The sequence below is a fragment of the Mytilus californianus genome, unplaced genomic scaffold (assembly GCF_021869535.1).
Source record: "Mytilus californianus isolate M0D057914Y unplaced genomic scaffold, xbMytCali1.0.p SCAF_12, whole genome shotgun sequence".
In the NCBI taxonomy this organism is placed as follows: Eukaryota; Metazoa; Mollusca; class Bivalvia; order Mytilida; family Mytilidae; genus Mytilus; species Mytilus californianus.
In genome coordinates, this window is record NW_026262604.1 from 21693678 (window position 1) to 21719260 (window position 25583).

At 35.4% G+C, this 25583-nt stretch overlaps 2 protein-coding genes across 2 annotated transcripts in view; both read left to right on the plus strand.

The window, feature by feature from the left end:
• LOC127722337 (zinc finger protein 214-like) overlaps window positions 1-9491 on the plus strand; it is a 51543-nt gene extending 42052 nt beyond the window's left edge. The window contains exon 3 of the mRNA XM_052229224.1: window positions 9467-9491. Coding sequence (XP_052085184.1) covers window positions 9467-9491 — 25 coding nt within the window. The remainder of the gene's footprint in view (window positions 1-9466) is intronic.
• Window positions 9492-10681: 1190 nt separating this feature from the next.
• Window positions 10682-15400, plus strand: LOC127722338 (zinc finger protein 214-like). The gene is made up of 3 exons (XM_052229225.1): window positions 10682-10988; window positions 14738-15021; window positions 15236-15400. The coding sequence occupies exons 1-3, from the start codon at window positions 10682-10684 to the stop codon at window positions 15398-15400; spliced, it is 756 nt and encodes a 251-aa protein (XP_052085185.1).
• Window positions 15401-25583: the final 10183 nt, after the last annotated feature.

Genomic DNA, 25583 nt, shown 5'->3' on the forward strand with positions numbered 1-25583 from the left:
AAGAACATGTTTTTATAAGAGAAAATGTAGATTGCTTGACATTTCAAGTCGAGTATTTGAGATAAAATGTCAGTACTCGACTCTTATCCTCATTAAATTTTATAATTTCAAAATCAAATACAGAATAATACAAAATCAACCCTTCTTCTAGCGGTGTGAGTATCCAAGGAAAATAAAAAACAAAAAGATGTATTTGTAACTAACTGGTGCTCAAGAAATACTAACTGATGCGCACGAGTTACTAACTGGAGCGCACGAGTTACTAACTAATGCGCATGAGTTAATAACTTGTGCGCACGAGTAAAACAATTGGTGTGCACGAGTAATTAACTGATGCGCACGAGTTAAAAACTAGTGCACACGAGTTATTAACTTGTGCTTACTAGTTGATAACTGGTGCACACGAGTTACTTACTTGTTCGCACGAGTAACACAATTATTGCGCATGAGTTACTCACTGGTGCGCACAAGTTACCAACTGGAGGGCAAAGTTACTAACTGGTGCGCACGAGCTACACAAATGGTCCACACGAGTTACTTACTGGTGCGCACTAGTTACGAACTGGTGCGCTGGAGCTACTGACTAGCTTACGAATAATATGAATGAAGCTAGCAAACAATTTGAAAAATGCGGCAATCTGATCGTCTCTTTGAAATCTTTGGAATCTTGTTTGGAAATTATTTCCAAAACCTGTAATACAAGTTGAAATTATAAATGAATTTGTAAAGAATTATAATCAACCTTTGAAAATAGTGGAACCATTACACCACCAAATCTTACAAGGAAAAGTGTTAAAGTAAAACATATACTTGAGACATATCCAATGCAAATAAATAAAAACAAAATGAAAGATACCACCACGAGGGGGGGGGGGGGCGGGGGGTCTTCCAATATCAAGGTATATACATATGTGCCGCTGGAATGGGTCCCTTTTGTGATATCACCAAGGTAATATGTCAATGATCAGTAATTTTCATCTTTCGATTAGATTTTTTTCCAAATGCTGTTTTAATCGTTTAAAATCAAGTTAAAATGTAAAAAATAAGTATTTGATAACTAAAGAATATATGACAGGGTTAAGATTTTGCCATAAAATATATTTATGGGTCGTGATTTCACAAGACTTCAATATATGAATGGGGTTATTTTTGAAATACCAGCGGCACATCTGTACCCAAAAACTCATGTTGAGACCTTCCACACCCCCCCCCCCCCCAAACCCCCCGTGGATAATGGTTTATTATAGTGCAACCTTTATATATACAACAAATACATATACGTGTAAAAAATAGCAATTACATCCAGCCAAATAGACTTACGGTGCACTGCAAGTTTAAATGGCAATATGTATACACTTTACAACAAATATTGCAGTGAAAGTATTGGAGACAAAATTGACTTAACATACGGCATACTTTTCGCAATTCAGTTAAATTAAACATTTAAATATGATGTAAATTTAGGACCTAAATCGAGAAAGGAGATACCAAAAATGATAGAAGTTCTGCGATTCGAACAACTGATAGCAGAAAGCATCCCATTTTCATGCAAACATGCTAACCATTACACCACCAATTCTTACAAATTACAGTGTTAAATTTAGTAATACTTATACTTGAGATATATCCAAATAAAAAGAAAATGATATTTATTTCCACATGAATGAATGAATGGTTTATCATAGTGCAACCTGTATATATACAAAAAATACATAAAAAATTATACGTGTAAAAATAGCAATTACATCCAGCCAAATAGGCTTACGGTGCACTGCATCATTAAATGGCAATATACACTTTACAACAAATATTGCAGTGAGAGTATTGGAAAAAACTTGACTTAACATACGGCTTTTTGCATATTTTTCGCAATTCAGTTAAATTAAAGTTTTTATACCATTTAAAATTGATGTAAATTTAGGAACTAAATCTAGGAAGGAGATAAAAAAAAATGCGATTCGAACACCTGATAGCAGAAAACATCCCATAATCATGCAAACACGCAAACCATTACACCACCAAATCTTACAAATCATTGTGTTAAAGTATTACTTAAGACGTAAGAAGTTCAAATTGACCTTTGACCTTCACTTTTTGTTTCAAGGTCAAAGGCAACAAATCTTAAATCAAAAGACCTTGGACTTGTATTATGTATAGTTAAGGAGTTATAGAGATTTAAAACAAATAAGGGGTAATAACTCCTATAAGATCCCATTAAATCGCATCGGACTAATGTACGTTTTCTTCGTCTCATTGACCCAAACATTTTGCACTATCAAGGTCAAAGGTACAAAATCTAAAATCCAAAGACCCTGGACCTGTATTATGTATAGTTAAGGAGTTATAGAGATTTTAAACATATAAGGGGCAATAACTCCTATATGATCTCATTGAATCGCTTCGGATTAATGCACGTTTTCTTCGTCTCATTGACCCAAACATTTTGCACTATTTCTTATTCTGTATCTTTTATACTTTCAGAAGAGTAGTGCGCACATAGAAAACAGAAAACAACGCATTAAAATTGGAAGTTCTTACAGAGAATGGGATCATATGTTTGAAGGTGTACCACAAGGGTCAATTCTTGGTTCAGTTCTTTTCAATGTCTTCATTATTATATTTCATTTTGTACAAAAAAAGCACCATTTATAATTATACTGATGATAACACTGTATCATATACGGTGATCATGATTTAGATAAAGTTGTTGAAAGTTTAGAAACTGATAGCATAAATCTAATAAACTGGTTTTCTATAAATTTAATGAAGGCTATAGCCATTGGAAAAAAACAAACAAATAAAGATAATTTGATATTTAATTTAAATGGAAACAAAACTTCTTGTGAAGAAAATGTTAAACTTCTTGGAATAACTATAGATTCTGACTTAACTTTAACAATCATATATCTGAAATATGTAAAAGGGCATCAAGACAATTAAATATTCTAAAACGTATGGGTAAATATTTAAACAGGCTAGGTAGGTTAACAGCAAACTACTCGTTCATTCGTTCGAATTTTAACCATTGTCCAGTAATTTTGCACTACTGTAGCGAAAAAAAACCTTTTAAAATGGAAAAAAAATCAAGAAAGAGCTCTTAGATTCATCTATGAAGATTATGATAGTCCATACGAAAAATTGCTAGAAAATCAAAATTACCATCTTTAAAAATAAGAAGAAATAAAAACAATTGCAATAGAAACATTTAAAATAATTCACAAAAAAAGTCCGAGCTCCCTTCATGAATTGATTGATATGAAAATTAACAAGTATGATTTAAGATCATAGGAAACAGCAGTACTCCCGAGAGTCAGAACTACTAGGTATGGCTTAAGATCGTTTCGCTATAATGCTGCACAAACCTGGAATGAGCTGCCGAACCATTGTCGAATGGAGCTCGATGATTAGCTGTCAATTTATTTATAGAAGTTACTTTTAAATGCTCATTAAGGATTATGTACCCTTTTGTTGTTTCTATGCTAAACATGGAAATGTTATAGGAAATCCACAGCCTTTCTTCTTGTACTCTCATATTTGGCAATTCGATGCTTGATAGATAGAGGATTATTGTATGCAGTGCTAACAACGCTTTCCTTAAAACATGTTTATATCTTTAGATAAAGGTTAAAACAAATTCAAATATGCACCAATTCAAGTACACCTTCTAGGGTGCGCTCGACTTTAGTGACTCACCACGAGGTATTTTGCAATTTAAAGGTTGTTTAGGACTTTTGTAAACAATAAACGCTAGCACATCATAGAAAAACAAGTAAATAATCTATGTTTAAAATTTTATAACAAAAATATCTGTGGATTTTCTACAAAAATCTTGGTATTATTTTCACCAAATTCCCATTTTCTATTAAACGCAATTTAACAATCAATAGTAATTCTTTGCGCGAAGTTTCCCCTTGGTATATGTACAAAATGGCTCAACTCTATTGTTCATTATCTTTGCTGTTTTGATAATATCGCAGTTTGAAAATTTCGTAATTCACAAGCCACAGAAGGGGTTTTTAACCTTAAGGAATATTAATTTTAGCCATGATTATGTATGTCATTTTCTATTTTAAGACTGTTATGATGTTTTTAAATGGGTAGTTATGGTTGCAGACTCCATTGGAAATTTGAATTGAGATTATGAACATATCTTGAGGGAAACATTTTTTTGGGGGAAAATGGAGGGGGGGGGGGGGGGGGGGGGGCGTGCATTTTTTTTTCTCATTGCAGATACCAGAAATTAAAAAGAAAATTTCTTCAAATATTTTTGTTTGGCAAAAAAAAGGGGGGCAATACGCAACAGCATAGTGTATTGCACAAAAGCAAACAGGTGTAATTTTTTTTTTGTTGGCAAAAGGGGGCGGTGTTTATTCGCAACAGCATAGTGTATGACAATATGAGTGATAATCTACATACTAAAAACAGGAGAACACGTACTAGTAAATAAGTGATAACATGAATAATTTTCAAAGACTAATGAGGACACATACTAATTATAATTTATAGACACATTAGAACTCATACTAGTGATAGTTTACATAGACATTTATGAGAACACATACTAGTGATAATTTACATAGACACATTAGAACACATAGTAAATAAGTGATAATTTATGTAAACACACATGAGAACCCATGCAAGTTATAAGTGATCATTAACATAGACACATGAGAATACATAGTAGAAAATAAGTGATAATTTACGTAGACGTATGAGAAATCATATTAGTGATAACTTACAAAGACATATGAGAACTGAGAACAAATACTAGTGATAATTTACCGACACATGATATAAACACATGCTAGTGATAATTTACACTTAATTTAATTTTCGTGTTGCTTAGTTTTTAGTTTTCTATGTTGTGTCATCTGTACTATTATTTGTCTGTTTGTCTTTTTATTTTTGGCCATGACGTTGTCAGTTTGTTTTCGATCTATGAGTTTGACTGTCCCTCTGGTATCTTTAGTCCCTCTTTTACATAGACACATGAGAACTCATACTAGAAAATAAGTGATAATTTACGTAGATGTATGAGAAATCATATTAGTGATAACTTACATAGACACATGAGAAATCATATAATTTAGTGATAACTTACATCATGTACATAGACATATGAGAACACGTATTAGTGATAATTTACAGACACATGAAAACACATACTAGTGATAATTTACATAGACACATGAGAACACATATTAGCATGATTAGTAAATAATTGATTAATGTCATTCGTCTAGAATACTTGACTGTAAATTAACTATGTGTAAATATCTGTTTTTGATTGTATTGTGATGTGTGTGTGGTTTCAGCGAGGATAAGTTTGTTGTAACTAACTATAATTGTTTACCCTCTTTAAATAAAAGAATTTATACTATTATTTTTTATAATAATTATTATTATGATTGTATGAGAGTTTGTCCGGGTATTTTACTATGTTATTACATTAATTGATTGATGGATTTTGAGTATTTTCGTCACTTTCATCATGTTCATCATTACAAAGTCTGTTTTTGTCTCGCCTGCGACGAAAGTCACAGTATGCCGGACATAGGTATTACTATCCAGCGGCAGCGTAAACTATTTGAATAAAGATTTATATTTCAGATGGTAGAAGACCTGGATGGTTCATATCTTGTAAATAGAGACCTTATGTTTCGAAGTTTCCGTCGGTCATATGTTCAATGTCATTGACCTCATTTTCATTGTTCAGTGACTGCTTGTAAAAAAAAAGATTTTTTTTTTATGTGAATTTCTTACTTATTATGAGTAATAGGATAACTATATTTAATACATGTGTATGGGTTTGCTGCAACGACTACGTGTCCGTCAGACCGGCCCATACACCTGACCTTGACCTCATTTCATGGATCAGTGGACAAGGTTAAAGTTACATGATGGGGTCAGTTTCAAATACTGTAAGCAGTAGGATTTATAACTATACGTGGTGTATGTAATTACTGTAATAGGTACATGGCAGTCTTTTTTTTAGTTTTTTGTGTTTTTCATGTACTATTAGTAATAGGTCAACTATATTTAGTGTATACACCGATTGTAAGGTATACATGTAGTTCTAGCCAGTATTACATGTATTATCTGACCTTGATCTCATTTTCATGGTTAATTGGTCAATGTTAAGTTTTTGTGTTTTGGTCTGTTTTTCAAATTCTTGATGTAATAGGTCAGCTATATTTAAGGACTGAAATAATTGTAAGATGAACATGTCTGTCTGGCAGACAGGCCCATACACCTGACCTTGATCTCATTTTCATGGTTAATTGGTCAATGTTAAGTTTTTGTGTTTTGGTCTGTGTTTCAAATTCTTGACGTAATAGGTCAGCTATATTTAAGGACTGAAATAATTGTGAGATGAACATGTCTGTCTGGCAGGTATTATCTGACCTTGGCCTCATTTGCAGGATTCATTGGTCAACGATACATTTTTGTATTTTTTTTAAGTCTATCTGATCAGGGACTTTCTATACTACTGTTAGTATAGAAAGTCCCTGATCAGATACTATAAGTAACAGGTCAACTATATTTGGTGTATTGATTGATTGTTCAACATTACACAGACATGAGAACAGTCAGAACGATTGTAAGGTTTACATGTCTGTCTTGCCTTGGTTAGATAACCTGACTTTGACGTCATTATCATAAAACAATGTTCAACATCACACAGACATGTGAACAGTCAGAACCATTGTAAGGTTCACATGTATGTCTTGCCTTGGTTAGATCACCTGACTATGACGTCATCATAGAACAATGTTCAACATTACACAGACATGAGAACAGTCAGAATGATTGTAAGGTTTACATGACTGTCTTGCCTTGGTTAGATCATCTGACTATGACGTCATTATGATAGAACAATGTTCAACATTACACAGACATGAGAAAAGTCAGAATGATTGTAAGGTTTACATGTCTGTCTTGCCTTGGTTAGATCATCTGACTATGACGTCATTATCATAGAACAAGGTTCAACATTACACAGACATGAGAACAGTCAGAATGATTGTAAGGTTTACATGACTGTCTGTCTTGCTTTGGTTAGATCACCTGACTTTGACGTCATTATCATAGAACAATGTTCAACATTACACAGACATGAGAAAAGTCAGAATGATTGTAAGGTTTACATGTCTGTCTTGCCTTGGTTAGATCATCTGACTATGACGTCATTATCATAGAACAAGGTTCAACATTACACAGACATGAGAACAGTCAGAATGATTGTAAGGTTTACATGACTGTCTGTCTTGCTTTGGTTAGATCACCTGACTATGACGTCATTATCATAGAACAATGTTCAACATTGATAATGTTAAGCTTGTGTGATACTTGTGGTAAAACCTTCATGATACAGACTTTCAACATAAATTTAATGATCAGTGAAACAATAGAGACAATCTTACAAAGACATGAGAACAGTCAGAACTTTATGCCTTTAATTACTCAGACACGGAAACAGTCAGAACTTACAGAGGTGATAACAGTCAGAAATACAGAGCCATGAGATCAGTCAGAACTTAGGGAGCTACCATTTGATTTTTATGGGTGGGGGGAAAGGGGGGGGGGCTAGGATGAAAAATGTTGTCCTGCCTTTTTTTTTAGTTGTAATCTCTGTCCTGCCTTTTTATTTTTCACTCTGTTCGGTCCTGCCTTTTTTTTTTAAAGTTTATCCTGACTTTTTTTACCTAAATTGTCATCCTGACTTTTTTTTTTGCAAGTGTCTCGTCCTGCCTTTTTTTTTACTCAAAACTCCTGTCCTGCCTATTTTTTTCAAATTTCATCCTAGCCCCTCCATAAAAATCAAATGGTAGCTCCCTTATATTACACAGATATTTTAACACGCAATGGTAGATACATTATTATTTTAGTGCAAACGTTCTTGGATCATGGCTCACTAACAGCCGAGACATAATATGATTGTATTATATATCTCTGCTGACAGCAAGATATTACAAACACACGTGAACTTACACTGGTGATAAACATAACCAATGTGGTGTATAAGTGTTTAATGTTTTACTGACCGCCAGATCTCACAGAGAGACATGTGAACACATACTGGTGATAAATCTAATTAATGTGGTTTAAGTGTTCAATGTTTTTCTTACAGCCCGAACTCACAGTGAGACATGTGAACTAACACTGGTGATAAACATAACCAATGTGGTGTATAAGTGTTCAATGTTTTACTGACCGACAGATATCACAGAGAGACATGTGAACACATACTGATGATAAACCTAATTATTGTGGTGTACGTAAGTGCTCAATGTTTGACTGACAGCTAGAACTCACAGTGAGACATGTGGACACATGGTGGTGATAAACTTATTTAATGTTGTGTAAGTGTTCAAAGTTTTACTGACAGTTAGAACACATAGACATGTGGACACATGCTGGTGATACACCTTATAAATGTGGTGTATAAGTGTTCAATATTTTACTGACAGCTAGAAAGATACCAGAGTATCAGTCAAACTCATAAATCGAAAATAAACTAACAACGCCATGGCTAGAAATAAAAAAGACAAACAGACTAACAATAGTACACATGACGCAACATATAAAACTAAAGAATAAGCAACACGAACCCCACCAAAAACTGGGGATGATATCAGGTGCTCCGGAATGGTAAGCAGATCCTGCTCCACATGTGGCACCCGTCGTGTTGCTCATGTTATAACAAATCCGGTAAATAGTCTAATTCGATAGGTCACATTCATGAAAGGGAAGGGGATTGTAGTTACGACGTAAGGAACATATCCGATATCATCTGTGAAACGGTTATTCCATAACGGTCAACCAACTCGTGATGGCGTCCGTAAAATTTACGGAGGGATGATTTCAACTTCACCATTTGGAACTCTTGGTTTAATAGCTTCCTTGTAAGCAGCAACCCTCTATCAAGAAAATCATGATAGGAAATACATGCACGGGAATATCGTATCAATTTGGAGATATATATACCCCGTATGCAGGTGCTACTGGAATGTTGCTACTTAGAAATGGAAAGTTCACAATTGGAAAGCTGAAATCATCTCTTTTGTCGTAAAGTTTTGTTTTCACCCGACCCTCATTGTCAATTTCTAGATGTAAGTCAAGATATAGAACTCACAATGAAACATGTAGACACATGCTGGTGACCTGATTAACGTGGTGTAAGTGTTCATTTTTGTACTGATCGCTAGAACTTACAGAGAGACATGTGGACACAGACTAGTGATAAACCTAATTAATGTGGAAATAGTGTTTAATGTAATACTGACAGTTAGAGTACAGAAAGAGACCTGTGGACACGTGCTGGTTACAAACCTAATAAACGTGGTGTAAGTGCTCAATGTTTCACTGACAGCCAGAATTTACAGAAAGACATGTGTACACATACCGGTAATAAACCTATTTAATGTAGTGTATTTTAAAGTTCTCAATCTTTTTCTTACAGCCAGAACTCACAGAGAGACATGTGAACACATACTGGTGATAAACATAATTAATGTGGTGTGAGTGTTCAATGTTTTAAATTAACTGACAGCCAGAGTCTTAAAATTAGTTAGAACTTCTTCAAAAATATGATACGAAATAGTAAACATATTTCAAGTCCACGAGGTACGAAATCTTAGATGCATTTGGTCGATAGGGTACGAAATGGTAATTTTGGGTATGAAATGGCGGAGGTACGAAACGGCTACTAGGGTACGAAATTGTTTTCTAACAGTGGTGCTTCTGTCAGAGGCGGAACTTACCGATTAGACAATGAACATGTACAAAGAATGATAAAGTTAGTCTCATTCCCTCGACTTATATTTGCCCTGTAAATTAGACCGAGTAAGTCTATCAGATACTATAAGCATGTGATACTTGTGGTAAAACCTTCATGTTACAGACTTTCAACACGAATTTAGTGTTACCTTGAGTAAAACAGGCGTACATTTCAGTACGTGAACTCTGTTATTTGTGGAAGAAGCCGCTGTTCCCGGAATAAACGATCGTTGACAGACAAATATAGAATATGCCGTAGATAGAAACGTTTCTACACACGTTTAACACAGCAAGGAAATCCGCACTCGGAGACGGGCTTCAGCTGGCCCCATAACAAAATGTATACTTGTTCAATGAAAATAAACTACATAATAACAAGTATTTAATATTTCAATAACAGTCAGAACTTATAAGACATGTGAACACATACACACGTGTTGCAAATGTTCATTTTGTGAATGACATGCAGTTAACGCTTACAGACATTCGAACACATTCATATAGACATGAGAACCGCCAGAGCTTACACAGACATGAGGTCCGTCAGACCTCACATTTTAGGCATGATCATAACAGTCAGAACTTACATAGACATGAAAATAGTCAGAGCTTACACAGAGAAGAGGTCTGTCAGATCTTACACAGACATGATCACAAGTCAGAACTTACATAGACATGAAAAAAGTCAGAGCTTACAGAGACATGAAAACAGTTAATACGTATAGACATGAGAACTGTCAGCTAGAGCTTACACATACTTGATAACAGTCAGAACTTACATAGACATGGGAAGTTTGGGAACAGTCAGAACTTATAGACATGAGAACCGTCAGAACTTACATAGACATGAGAAACGTTAGAACTTACAGACATGAGAACCGTCAGAACTTACACAGACATGAAACCAGTCAGAGCTTACACAGACATGATCATAACAGTCAGAACTTACATAGACATGAAAACAGTCAGAGCTTTACATGAAAACAGTCAGAGTTTACATAGACATGAAAACAGTCAGAGCTTACAGAGACATGAAAACAGTCAGAGCTTACATAGACATGAAAACAGTCAGAACTTACATAGACATGAAAACAGTCAGAATTTAAAGAGACATGAAAACAGTCAGAGCTTACACAGACATAAGGTCCGTCAGAGCTTACACAGACATGATCATAACAGTCAGAACTTACATAGACATGAAAACAGTTAGAACGTATAGACATGAGAACCGTCAGAGCTTACACAGACATTAGGTCCGTCAGAGTTTACGTGGACATGAGAACAGTCAGAACTTACGTGGACATGAAGAGTCAGAACGTATATTTATAAGCACAGTCAGAGCTTACAGAAATTAATGGAAACAGTCAGAACTTATAAACATGAGAATGGCCAGACATGCACACAGACATGAGAACAGTCAGACATTACACAGAAATGAGAACAGTCAGCACTGATAATATATCTCTGCTGACAGTCAGTTCTTACATGTACAGAGACATGCGGACACAAACTGGTGATACAATGTAACCCTAATTAATGTGCCCGTGGTTTATGTGGTAAAAGTATTCAATGTTTAACTGACAGCTTAAACTTAGAGAGACATGTAGACACATACTGGTTTATAAACCTTATTAATGTGGCGTAAGAGTGCAATTTTTCACTGACCATAAGAACTCACTAAGAGATATATGGACATATACGGGTCACGGGTGATACATATCCAGAAATCAACGCCACTTTGCTTATTTGAATAGTATACTAAAGAAATCGGATACGGGTCACGGAAATTATATTGAAATGATAGGGAATTTAGAAACAATGTCTGTTTTAACTTTGATTTAAGTGATAGACAGGTTGCCGGGGCAGAAAATAAATATACACAACAATATTCACCATTTAAACGAAATATAATGACTGGCGTTGCAAAAATCAAGGTTCCTGAGCTATTTCAAAAATCGAAGCGAGAGGCTTTTAACATTGCAGTATAAAATACAGGCTAAAATGGCTGAAACGTCAAATTTGCAAACTTCGTGTTGAAAATTGGCTAACAAGGTCATTAGAAATACAGGTTGCCGGGGTGAAACTTGAAACTTGAATGTCCAAAGAATAAGCAAGTCCAAACCTTGTATGTGTAGTCGTTGAACTCTAGGTTCCCACGTAAAGTTAAAATGCCTCTATTTCAAGAAGAATAAACTCACGAAAACACGAAAAATTCACTAAATTCGCGTTCATTGTTTTGATTTTGACCGCCTGACAACTTTACGGAAATATCAGAGTGATTATAAACAAGGACTCTGTGACGGGCAACTTATAATATCCGTGTTTTAAAGATTTTAATGATATCAAGCCAGTCCAGATCAAACTATTATCACGTGGTACAATTCTCATTTACATATTATGAATATTAATTAGCAAAAGTACTACTAATTTCTGGCTATGTTTAAATTAACTAACAGCCAGATTCTTAAAATAAGTTGGAACTTTTACAAAAAAAAATGATACGAAATAGTAAACATGTTAAACATGAGGTACGAAATCTTAGATGCATTTGGTCGATAGGGTACGAAATGGTAATTTTGTGTGTGAAATGGCGGAGGTACGAAACAGCTAGGGTACGAAATTACTTTCTACCGGTGGTTCTCCTGCCAGAGGCGAAACTTACCGATTAGGCAATGAATATGCACAAAGAATGATAACGTTAGTCTCATTCCCTCGACCTATATATGCCCTGTAAATTAGACCGAGTAAACAAACGATTGGTCTTCTTTCCACTAAATACATGTAAACTCAACTATTTAAAGAAAAACACAACACAAACTTATGTTTGTTGACTAGCTCGTGTACTGCAAATTGTGAGCTGCCGATTTAATAAGACAAATGATCAATATAAACATATTATACACCATACAATATCTTAATTGTTCAAGAAAAATAAACTCGTGTTAACCCTTTGTATTTAAATAACTGAATAACTGAATGTTCCGTGGCCGATCAGGATAACCCATCTGGGAAACCTGCGTCCTTTTGTCAATGCCAACGAAACTCTAAGTGTTGGATCTCACTTGTCAAATGAGAAAAAGAAAACATAATTTTGAAAATAGAAAAGAAATCGAGTCATTAAGACTCGGCGGCTAGAAAATATTTGGTACAAAAGTCGAGATACGATTACGTTTGTATAGCCATTCCACCTACATAAAAATCAATATATTTATCAAAATACAAAATTATGCAAATCTGTTTCCCTTAAAAAAACCCTTAAAAAATATGATGTTCACAGTACGAAGTACAGGCTAGAATTAACAATATAAAACCGTCGCTTTACAACCTAATTTTTTGGCGCCAAAAATTTCTACGCCTACACTTACATGTATTACACATGCGCAAGAAGACAATCAATTCCCGTTATACTTATGTGCCTCGGGAATTTTTTATTCTTAGTACCGACCGTGCGAGGGCTGAAAAGCCAGTCAAGGTCGTTAAACACTTCCATCATCATCGATTGTTCTTAATTATTTTAACAAACCGGAGACGGAGTGAAAAAAATGTATTGGTACACTTAAGTTGATACTGTTTATAACATAAAAACGAAGAATCTAGAATCCACTTGTACAAACTTGCTAAATCACAGATATTTTATTAAATGTCTCAGGCTAAATCATGTAAATTAAGAATGCCGAAATGGGTTAATTATATGACTTAAATTATGTCTTGTGTCAGATTGTAAAATTACATTGTATGAGACAAATACATGTTGCGTAAACTAATGTAACTATCCACCAAAGTTCAAATGAAAGATGTTAATAAATCATATAAGCAACTTTGGTCAATCGTTTGAACTTCAACAATGAGAAAACCCCTTGACTAATCAGTCAATACACAGCACAAATATTAAGACACCCCACTAGTCCAAATAATTATGTCGCGGCGTACGTCCCAGATAAAAAAGTTATTACCAGATTTCATAATTATTTGGACTAACACCCCACTAGTCCAACGCTCCATTAGTTTTAACACCTTATTGGTCTGACAGCCCAGTAGTCCAACTCTGTCTGTCTGTCTGTCTGTCTGTCTGTCTGTCTGTCTGTCTGTCTGTCTGTCTGTCTGTCTGTCCTTTTTCCAGACTTTTTTCCTTTGTGTGTGAAGATTTTGATTTGATATTTTTATGTAGTTTACAACATGACAAGTTATAGATCAAGTTAGAATTTCGTTCCATTACAATAATTTTTAACCGTTAGGGGACTATGTATTGCCATGCAATACTAACTGAATGCTTGTTATGAATAAGAAGATGTGGCTGTATGAATGTAAATGAGACAACTTTCCACCACATAATTTAATCATTTACGAACATTCATTTCCTTATGAATGAAGAAAACGTGAGGTATACATCAATGTATGGAATTAAGTAACCCAAACAAGCAGATGCATAAATGCAGAGAATGTTGAAATGAATATTTTATGTGAAAATTTCAGAAAAGTATCAAAAGATTTATGTCTTTGTTTTATTATTTTGTTCCTTACAGAGTTGTACAAGATCATGCATTTACATTAAAAAGAATGTATGAGGTAGAAGATTTCGTCACAATCAATGGTACACAACAGAGACACATAAGAACACAGACTGGTACACTTCATAAATGTGATGTGTGTCCTAGAGAATTTAGTCAAAGTAGTCACTTGAAGAGACATGTGAAAACACATACTGGCAAAAAAATTCAAAGATGTGACGTTTGTCCTCGAGAATTTGGTCAAAGTAGTCACTTGAAGAGACACGTGAAAACACATACTGGCAAAAAACTTCATAAATGTGATGTTTGTGGTAGAGAATTTGACCAAGGTAGTCACTTGAAGAGACATGTGAAAACACATACTGGCACACTTCATAAATGTGAAGTTTGTCCTAGAGAATTTGGTCAAAGTAGTCACTTGAATAGACATGTGAAAATACATACAGGTGATAAACCCCATATCTGTGATGAATGTGGTAAAGGGTTTAGTCAGCGTGGTAATTTACAAAGACACATGAGAACACATACAGGTGAAAAAACTTATGACTGTGATGTATGTGGCAAAAGATTCAGTCTTCTTAGTAATTTACAAAGACACATAAGAATACACACAGGTGAGAAACCTCAACATGTTCATGATTGCGATGTATGTGGCAAAGAGTTTAGTCAGCTTAGTGATTTACAAAGACATATGACAATACATACAGGTGATAAACCTCATGACTGTGATGTATGTGATAAAGGGTTTAGTCTGCCTGGTAGTTTACAGATTCACATGAGATCACACACAGGTGATATACCTCTTGAGTGTAATGTATGCGGTAAAAAAAAGTTTGCTTATCATACTAATTTAAAGAGACACATGAGAACACATACATGACAGGTGATAAACTTCATGACTGTGATTTATGTACTTAAGGTTTAGTCAGCATTGTAATTTACAGACTCACATGAGAACACACACAGGAGATGAACCCTACGACTGTGATGTATGTGGTAAAAGGTTTAGTGAGCAAGGTGAAAAACCTCATGCCTGTGATATATGTGGTAAAGGGTTTAGTCACATAAGTGATTTTCGGAGACACATGAGAATCATGACATACAGGTGATAAACCTCATTACTGTGATGATGTGGTAAACGGTTTAGTCAGCATAGTTATTTACAGAGTCACACGAGAACACATACAGGTGATAAACCTTACAACTGTGATGAATGTGATAAAGGATTTACATACAGGTGTTAAAATTCATAAGTTAACTGTGATGTATGTGGTAAACGATTTAGTCGGCTTGGGAATTTCCAGAATCACATGAGAACACATTCGGGAGATAATCCTTGTGAATGTTATATATGTGGCAAGGGGTTTATTCAGCATGGTCATTTAAAAATACACATGAGAACGCATACAGGTGATGAACCTAATAACTGTGATGAATGTTGTAAAGGGTTAAGTCGGCTTGGAAATTTACAAAGACACATGAGAACAAATACAGGTGAAAACTGAAAACCCCCATGACTGATGTATGTGGTAATGATTTAATTCGTCTTCGTAATTTACAGATTTACATGAGACACAGTTATAACATGTAGATACATGTAGTTGTCAATTATTGCTGCATTTATATTTGTTTTTCGTTGACTGTTTTGTAATAATCAGTATAATATAAAATAAGTGCGTTAGTTTTCTCTTTTGAAATGTTTTACACAAGTGTTTTATACTTTGTCATTCCGGGTTCTCTAAACATGCTAAAGCTTGCTATGCAGTTTGTGTTTTGCTCATCGTTGAAGGTCGTACGATAACCTAATATGAGGAAGGCGCTACCTTAAATGCCAGCTTTATACCAAGACTTTGTCCTATATATTGATTGATTGTTGGTTGCTTAACGTCCAGTGGCAAACATTTCATGCCTGTGCAGGATGAATGTCCTACATAATGCCAATAGTTTTTGTCTAAAATAAAATAATAAGTTCAGATGAAAAATGTTTATGGAACGATCATTTAACTTCAAAAGGGAGGAGGGGGGTATGGTAATTTTCTTGTCCAAATAATTATGACGTCTTTTTTATTTGATAGGTCGCAGGAAGGCATCAACAGCTAAAATATAAAATGGCCTACCTAGACGTCATTATTATTTTTTTTTCTTTGCAACATCGCAGGAGACGTCTGACAATGGAAAAATTTAATATAGCATTCCTAGACAACAAAAGTTTTTGGACTAGTATTTTTTTCCAAAAAAATATTCTGATTCCCAAATTGATGAAAAAAAATATTCTGTTCAAGCTGTAATTAGTACATTTTTCCTGTGATGTGTACTCCTTGATAATGTTGACGTAAGTATCAGTGGACTGGTCATGATTAAGAAAATATACTGGGTCAGTTTACAATTGACATACGCCAGTGCACCGCAAAAGGATATTTTTAACCTTTAATTCATAAAGTTGCGCATGCCTTTTTTCACAGAAACCCACGAGATATTTCAGTAATAAAAACTTAGTTTAGCCCTTTTGAATGATTCCCTGATTGTGTGAAAATTTGAATAGAAAATGTATGATTAACCTAATAAAATTGCGTTATCTGAAGAATTATTGATAGATTTCCTTACTATTTATAAAGACATATAACTAAAATAGGGACGAAAGATACCAAATAACATATCGTCCATGCTATTCTGATTTGAGTTTTTATTCATACATAGTCTTGCATGGCTGGTGCTGTGCCAAGTTGTCTTCTTTTTCTTCATGTTTCTTGAGAAGCATTTGTTTGACCTGGCCAGTCACTAAAAAGTGTTACAATTCATATTTAGACGCAACACATAACTAGTGATCGAAAAGGTACTGCTTTCACATGCATGACATGCAAGAGAACCTAGAAAAAAATTAAACGTACATGTACACATTTTCAACATTTTTGTCAGACTGAGACTATCATATAAAATAAGGAGCTATGTACGACAAAAGGGACGATTTTTCGTTCCCTATTGTTAATTTTCCATTTTTAGATTGTGATGTTCCTTTGGCACCATCTTACGGTGTTTATATTTCACAGCTCGTTCGCAATGCCCGTGTCTGTTGTGACGTTTTTTATTTTAACGAACGCAATCTATGTATTACACTAGACTCAAGCTGGCAGCCACTTTTAGCAGCCAATCAAGATAGCAGCCACTTTTTTCCAGCAGCCAATTTTGATGATATGTATAAAAACAAAAAAAACTGTAAAAGACTCAAACGTTCCGAATATATCAAAATCTTAGTAAAATGTAGTTTAACAGCGAAATTTGACAATTTCACGGCTTGTAGTCATTCTCAAAGGATTTCAGTCCGTTCTAAATACCAATAGTGATAGCAGTCACTTTTTTGTTGGCAGTTGTAAGGAATCGTGTTATATATATAATTCTAACCAATTTGGAATGAATAAACAAGATGCAATGCACAATAGAAAAGTTACATACATGCTTTCCATAAACTCGGCATCCTCAAATATAAAGTATTTTCGCTGAAATCATTTTTAATATTTATTTTTGTGCATATGAAATGAAAACATTTTGATGTACTTGTAATGATTATCTATACTTTAATGTGAACAAGTATTTTCACAAAACCCCTGCGTGGACTATTTTGTACGGCATGCATCATTACCAACTCATTGAATTAAAACTGACATTTTCCTTGTCAAATGTGCCAGTACAAATAATTGACATATAGCTAAAACTGTGGTTAGACGGGCCCGGATCCCAGAAAAATATTTAAGCGGGGAATAACCTAGGTCAGCACCTTTAAAATGAGCTAGGTCTGGTTCGGAACTTTGCCGTAGGGAGTTGCCGAGGAGTACCGAAAGCATGTGTAGTTAATACGAAAAGTACGTATAGGGACAACTTTGAACCCCTGTGGTGGCCAGACGTATTTTTTTCTATAACAACAACTTTGAAAATCTACAAATACCTAATGGGCCTAACTCCCAAAAAAACCTTCCAGTGGGCCCTTCCCTAAGTTAATACCTTTCATTTGAGCCATGTCCGGTAGCGAACTTTGCCGTACGAAGCTGGCGAGGCTTACCAAAATAGTTGAGGTGGAGACGTATTTTTTCTATAACAACAACTTTGAAAATCTACAAATACCGAATGGGCCTAACTCCCAAAAAAACCTTCCAGTGGGCCCTTCCCTAAGTTATTACCTTTCATTTGAGCCATGCCTGGTAGCGAACTTTGCCGTACGAAGCTGGCGAGGCTTACCAAAAGAGTGTAAGGCGGAGACGTATTTTTTCTATTTCAACAACTTTGAAAATCTACAAATACCGAATGGGCCTAAATCCCAAAAAAAAACCTTCCAGTGGGCCCTTCCCTAAGTTATTACCTTTCATTTGAACCATGTCCGGTAGCGAACTTTGCCGTACGAAGATGGTGAGGCTTACCGAAAGAGTGTAAGGTGGAGACGTATTTTTTCTATAACAACAACTTTGAAAATCTACAAATACCGAATGGCCTAACTCCCAAAAAAACCTTCCAGTGGGCCCTTCCCTAAGTTATTACCTTTCATTTGAACCATGTCCGGTAGCGAACTGTGCCGTTCGAAGCTGGCGAGGCTTACCGAAAGAGTGTAAGGTGGAGACGTATTTTTTCTATAACAACAACTTTGGAAATCTACAAATACCGAATGGGCCTAACTCCCCAACAAACCTTCCAGTGGGCCCTTCCCTAAGTTATTACCTTTCATTTGCGCCATGTCCAGTAGCGAACTTTGCCATACGAAGCTAGCGAGGCTTACCGAAAGAGTGTAAGGTGGAGACGTATTTTTTCTATAACAACAACTTTGAAAATCTACAAATACCGAATGGGCCTAACTCCCCAACAAACCTTCCAGTGGGCCCTTCCCTAAGTTATTACCTTTCATTTGAGCCATGTCCAGTAGCGAACTTTGCCGTACGAAGCTAGCGAGGCTTACCGAAAGAGTGTAAGGTGGAGACGTATTTTTTCTATAACAACAACTTTGAAAATCTACAAATACCGAATGGCCTAACTCCCAAAAAAACCTTCCAGTGGGCCCTTCCCTAAGTTATTACCTTTCATTTGAACCATGTCCGGTAGCGAACTGTGCCGTTCGAAGCTGTCGAGGCTTACCGAAAGAGTGTAAGGTGGAGACGTATTTTTTCTATAACAACAACTTTGGAAATCTACAAATACCGAATGGGCCTAACTCCCAAAAAAACCTTCCAGTTGGTCCTTCCCTATCAGTAAGCCTCGCCAGCTTCGTACGGCAATGTTCGCTACAGGACACGGCTCAAATGAAAGGTAATAACTTAGGAAAGGGCCCACTGGAAGGTTTTTTGGGAGTTAGGCCCATTCGGTATTTGTAGATTTTCAAAGTTGTTAATATAGAAAAAACACGTCTCCACCTTAAACTCTTTCGGTAAGCCCCGCCAGCTTCGTACGGCAAAGTTCCCTACCGGACATGGCTCAAATGAAAGGTAATTACTTAGGGAAGGGCCCACTGGATGGTTTTTTTGGGAGTTAGGCCCATTCGGTTTATGTAGATTTCCAGAGTTGTTGAAATAGAAAAAAATACGTCTCCACCTTAAACTCTTTCGGTAAGCCTCGCCAGCTTCGAACGGCAAAGTTCGCTATCGGACATGGCTCAAATGAAAGGTAATAACTTAGGGAAGGGCCCACTGGAAGGTTTTTTTGGGAGTTAGGACCATTCGGTATTTGTAGATTTTCAAAGTTGTTGTTATAGAAAGAAATACGTCTGGCCACAACAGGGGTTCAAAGTTGTCCCTATACGTACTTTTCGTATTAACTACACATGCTTTCGGTACTCCTCGGCAACTCCCTACGGCAAAGTTCCGAACCAGACCTAGCTCATTTTAAAGGTGTTGACCTAGGTTATTCCCCGCTTAAATATTTTTCTGGGATCCGGGCCCGTCTAACCACAGTTTTAGCTATATGTCAGTTATTTGTACTGGCACATTTGACAAGGAAATTTCAGTTTTAATTCAATGAGTTGGTAATGATGCATGCCGTACAAAATAGTCCACGTAGGGGTTTTGTGAAAATACTTGTTCACATTAAAATAAAGATAACAATTACAAGGACATCAAAATGTTTTCATTTCATATGTACAAAAATAAATATTCAAAATGATTTCAGCGAAAATACTTGATATTTGAGGATGCCGAGTTTATGGAAAGCATGTATGTAACTTTTCTATTGTGCATTGCATCTTGTTTATTCATTCCAAATTGGTTGGAATTATATATATAACACGATTCCTTACAACTGCCAACAAACAAGTGACTGCTATCATTATTGGTATTTAGAACGGACTGAAATCCTTTGAGAATGACTACAAGCCGTGAAATTGTCAAATTTCGCTGTTAAATTACATTTAACTAAGATTTTGAGATATTTGGAACGTTTGAGTCTTTCAAGTTACAGTTTTTTGATTTTTATACATATCATCAAAATTGACTGCTGGAAAAAAGTGGCTGCTATCTTGATTGGCTGCTAAAAGTGGCTGCCAGCTTGAGTCTAGTATGTATTACTGGTAAATTAATAAACCAGGGATATCGTTACCATAAATTACTTAAAACCTTTACTAAATTTTTCCATAGATATAAAGATTTGGTTTTGAAGTTTGGTTGTACTTGTCGAAAACTTATTTCAAACGGGATAGCACATCCTCATTTTTACGGAAATGTTGTCAACCGTGCCCGGAAATTTAGAAATGATCCTTGTAAACTTATTGCTCCTTTAAACAAACTTATCCTAAAAGGTTACCAATTCAACACAGTAATAAGATCATTGAATATTGTTTTTATTGGTATAAATATTGATTTTGTTATCAGTAAATTAAAAGCAAACTAAATATTACAAGTATGTTATATACATATACACGTGTATACATTCATGGATTTACAATCTGTCGATACCTGTAACTTGGCATTGCACTAGGTCATGTTTTTCTCTGACTGTTTATGACGTCTTTACACTAAATCCATTGGATGTTGGATGTGTACGGATTGATAGGTTAGTCTTAGATGCATGATTTTTTTTATTAGATGTTAGTGGCTTTGAACTAGCTGTCAGATAACAGCGAGTACTCTCAGATCTGTTCCTAGTGTCTTTTTGTTGTCGGGATGTACAAGTACCCGGCCACGTCCACATGTATTTTTGTCCATCTGATGAGTTAAGCCTTTTCAACTGATTTTTATAGTTCGTTCTTATGTTGTACTGTTATACCACTGTCCCAGGTTAGGGGAGGGTTGGGATCCCGCTAACATGTTTAACCCCGCCACATTATTTATGTATGTGCCTGTCCCAAGTAAGGAGCCTGTAATTCAGTGGTTGTCGTTTGTTTATGTGTTACATATTTGTTTTTCGTTCATTTTTTTATATAAATAAGGCCGTTAGTTTTCTCGTTTGAATTGTTTTACATTGTCATATCGGGGCCTTTTATAGCTGACTATGTGGTATGGGCTTTGCTCATTGTTGAAGGCCTTTCGGTGACCTATAGTTGTTAATGTCTGTGTTAATTTAGTCTCTTGTGGACAGTTGTCTCATTGGCAATCATACCACATCTTCTTTTTTATAATTAGCCAGACAGGATCCTCCAAATGTTAAGGCGGGATACCACCTTTGAAGGATTTTAGGGAGGGTGACATGCAGATAGCTTCTAGGAGACTGTTTCAGACAGCAATAGTGCTTGGAAAAAATGATGACACAAGTTACCAAAATTTCTTAATTCTTTTTTTTGTAAACAATTATTGAAATAAAAATTCATGTCGTATTTAACATCGAAATTGTTCCGTTCTGTACCGTTTTTTCAAGATCGCGATGAAACGATAAACTCGGCAGTCATTAAAAAAAATAAGCGTACGAGATTTAACGTGAGTGACGAAACTTTTCAGATGGGTTGTGTAGAGAGAGTTATCGTTCTTTATTCCAAAACGATGCTTCTACCATAAGTGCCAGCTAAAGCTGGCATATTATAGTGCAATATACATTTGATCTCTGATGGAGAGTTGTCTCATGTGTAATCACACCTCTTTTCTTGTCTATGTGATGATAACTTGTATTCAATTTACAGAGACACACGAGAACATTTCTGTAAACATGTAAAGGGTTTAGTCAAATTGATAAATCGATTATTTACTGAGACACATGACATGCATGAGAACACTTTGACAAAATTGACAATTTACACAGACTGAATAAAAAACAGGAGAAAATAGTCCTGGTAAATATTTAAACAAAATAGTTCCTACACCTAGCTTTAATTTTGTCAGTCAGTAAAATATTTGTGTAATTTTGATGTGAGATGAGAGCTTATGGATTTGGAATCACTACATCCCCTGTGGAAAATTTCTGAAAGTATGAAATTAAGATACTACATGTAGCATAAGAGCATCTTCGACCTGCTGTTAGGATCAAAAGTATCTTTTTATACTTCTAAACTTCGGGGAAACAGTACGCTCTAAATCATGCTTTAAATATGCAATCAAAGGTATGCTGAAGTTTTCCGAGCACAAGTCACGATAACGTAAGATAAAGCTTTGACATAACATGACTATTTGAACTTGAGACAAAATAGCTGTATGAATGCTCGATATTGCTGAATTTAACATAGACATAAATGGAGCTATGAAGTCGTGGTTTTATTCCATAACAGATTCAAAGGAATAATTCCAAATAATGGAATGCCAAAACTGTCTTATTATGCACACTATTGGCGTTCCATACTATCTAGACAATAAATAATCATGACATTTACATACAATTAAATATTAAACACACAAGACAGCACATGACATCCCCCTATTATCGGTTCCATCGAGGGAGACTCGGTGTTCAATACCTCACTGGCTGACTATCATGTCCACAAAAGAGGGACGAAAGATACCAGAGGGACAGTCAAACTCATAGATCGAAAACAAACTGACAACGTCATGGCCAAAAATAAAAAGACAAACAGACAAATAATAGTACAGATGACACAACATAGAAAACTAAAGACTAAGCAACACGAACCCCACCAAAAACTGGGGGTGATCTCAGGTGCTCCGGAAGGGTAAGCAGATCCTGCTCCACATGTGGCACCCGTCGAGTTGCTTATGTTATTACACATCCGGTAAATAGTCTAATTCGGTAAGTCACATTCGTGAAAAGGGAAGGGTATTGTAGTTACGACATAAGGAACATATGCGATATCATCTGTGAAACGGTTATTCCATAACGGTCAACCAACTCGTGATGGCGTCCATAAAAATTTACGAAGGAATGACTTCAACTTCACCATTTGGAACTCTTGGTTTAATAGCTTCCTTGTGAGCAGCAATCCTCTATCAAGGAAATCATGATAGGAATCACAAGCCCGGGAATATCGTATCAATTGGGAGATATATACTCCGTATGCAGGCGCTGCTGGAATGTTGCTACATAGAAATGGAAAGTTCACAATTGGGAAGCTGAAATCATCTCTTTTGTCGTAAAGTTTTGTTTTCAACCGACCCTCATTGTCAATTTCTAGATGTAAGTCAAGATATGAGGCAGACTTAACTGTATCTGTAGTATCCTTTATTTCTAGTTCGATGGGATAGATTCGTTCAACATAGTCACCAAATTTTGTATTATTTAGTGAGAGAACATCATCTATATAGCGGAACGTAGAGTTAAAGGATATTGCTAACTTCTTATCTCTCTTCCTAAGAAGCTCCTGTATGAAGTCAGCCTCATAATAATAAAGAAACAAGTCGGCAAGAAGAGGGGCACAATTGGTTCCCATTGGAATTCCGACAGTCTGTTGAAAAACACGTCCTCCAAACGTAACAAATATGTTGTCAATCAAGAAAACAAGCATCTTTATAATGTCAGTTTCAGAGAATTTTTTGTTTGAATCAGAGTGATTCTTTACAAAGTAGGATTTATCCCTCCCCAAGACAAGATACTTGTATCTACGTTCGCCATTCTTTTTAATGAAACAAAGTAATACCAACTCTTTCAATTTTCAATTTGTCTTTTAGTTTGGAATGGGGAATACTTGTGTAAAGTGTAGAAAAGTCAAATGTTTTAATACTATTGCAAGATGAGAGAGTCTTAGATTGTATGTACTCTAAAAGATCTTTGGAATTTTTTAGTATCCACATCTGATTCACGCCACCTCTAGAATAGGCAGTTTCACAATAACTTTGGAGCCCGGCTTTGATTGCTGATAAAATAGATGTTAATAATTTAGAAAGAGGTTTCGTGGAGCAAATGTTGAAGTGTTTTGATATTTTTGTTTCACTTAGTCGCAGATTGCAAGCCTTAGGAATTAGAATCGATCGGCGGTGTAATCTACTTGTATAAAGCTTTATATATTCCGATAGCAGAAGGTCTGGAGGGTTCATAGATATAAGAAGATGTGATATGAGTGCCAATGAGACAACTCTCCATCAAAGTCAAAATTTGTAAAAGTAAACCATTATAGGTTAAAGTACGGCCTTCAATTCGGATCCTTGGCTCACACATAACAGCATTGAAGCTAGAAAGGGCACCCAAAATATTAGTGTGAAACCATTCAAACAAGAAAACTAACGGTCTAATATATGTTTGTAACATAAATTGTATTTTTTCCTTTGATGTTTTAATGAAATAATTTGCTTAAAAAGTGTGTTGAGGGAAAACCATGGTATATTATCTGAAATTTAATGTTGTACCATACTTTGCTAATTAAATATGCAACTCAACTAGAATCCAAAGGAAAGAAGGCGGAGCTTAGTTATGGTATAACATATTCATTTTAATGTTATTCCATGGCTGAAGGGGGGGGGGTAAACATAGAAAAAAAAAAGAATAAATATCGGCTACAAAAATTTGTGAAAAAAACACGAATCTTTTTGCGATCAAAACGGGTGGACGTAAACTATCTACGATCCCTTTGTCCGCACCTGTTCTGTGTTTTATCATTAAAATTGTGTTTTAATAAATAATCGAATTAATAAAATAATGGAAGAAAGAAGTTTAATATACATTTTTCAATGAGATGAACGACCAGTAAAATATGTTTAATTTGTATGATACCTTGAAAACCAACAACAAAAACCCAATTCTTATCGTCATTAGAATAATAATTTAATCCTTGAACACTGGAGTCCGACATTTTTGTTTACTTTCTGATGTCATAATGAAATTACCTGTGCATACGATTATACATGGGGCGCAAAACTAAAAAAAAACGGAAAAATCGGACATTTTCTTTACTTTCTACAAACTGTGGGGTTCTATAAAATGAAATACACAGAGGATCACACACGAGGCACA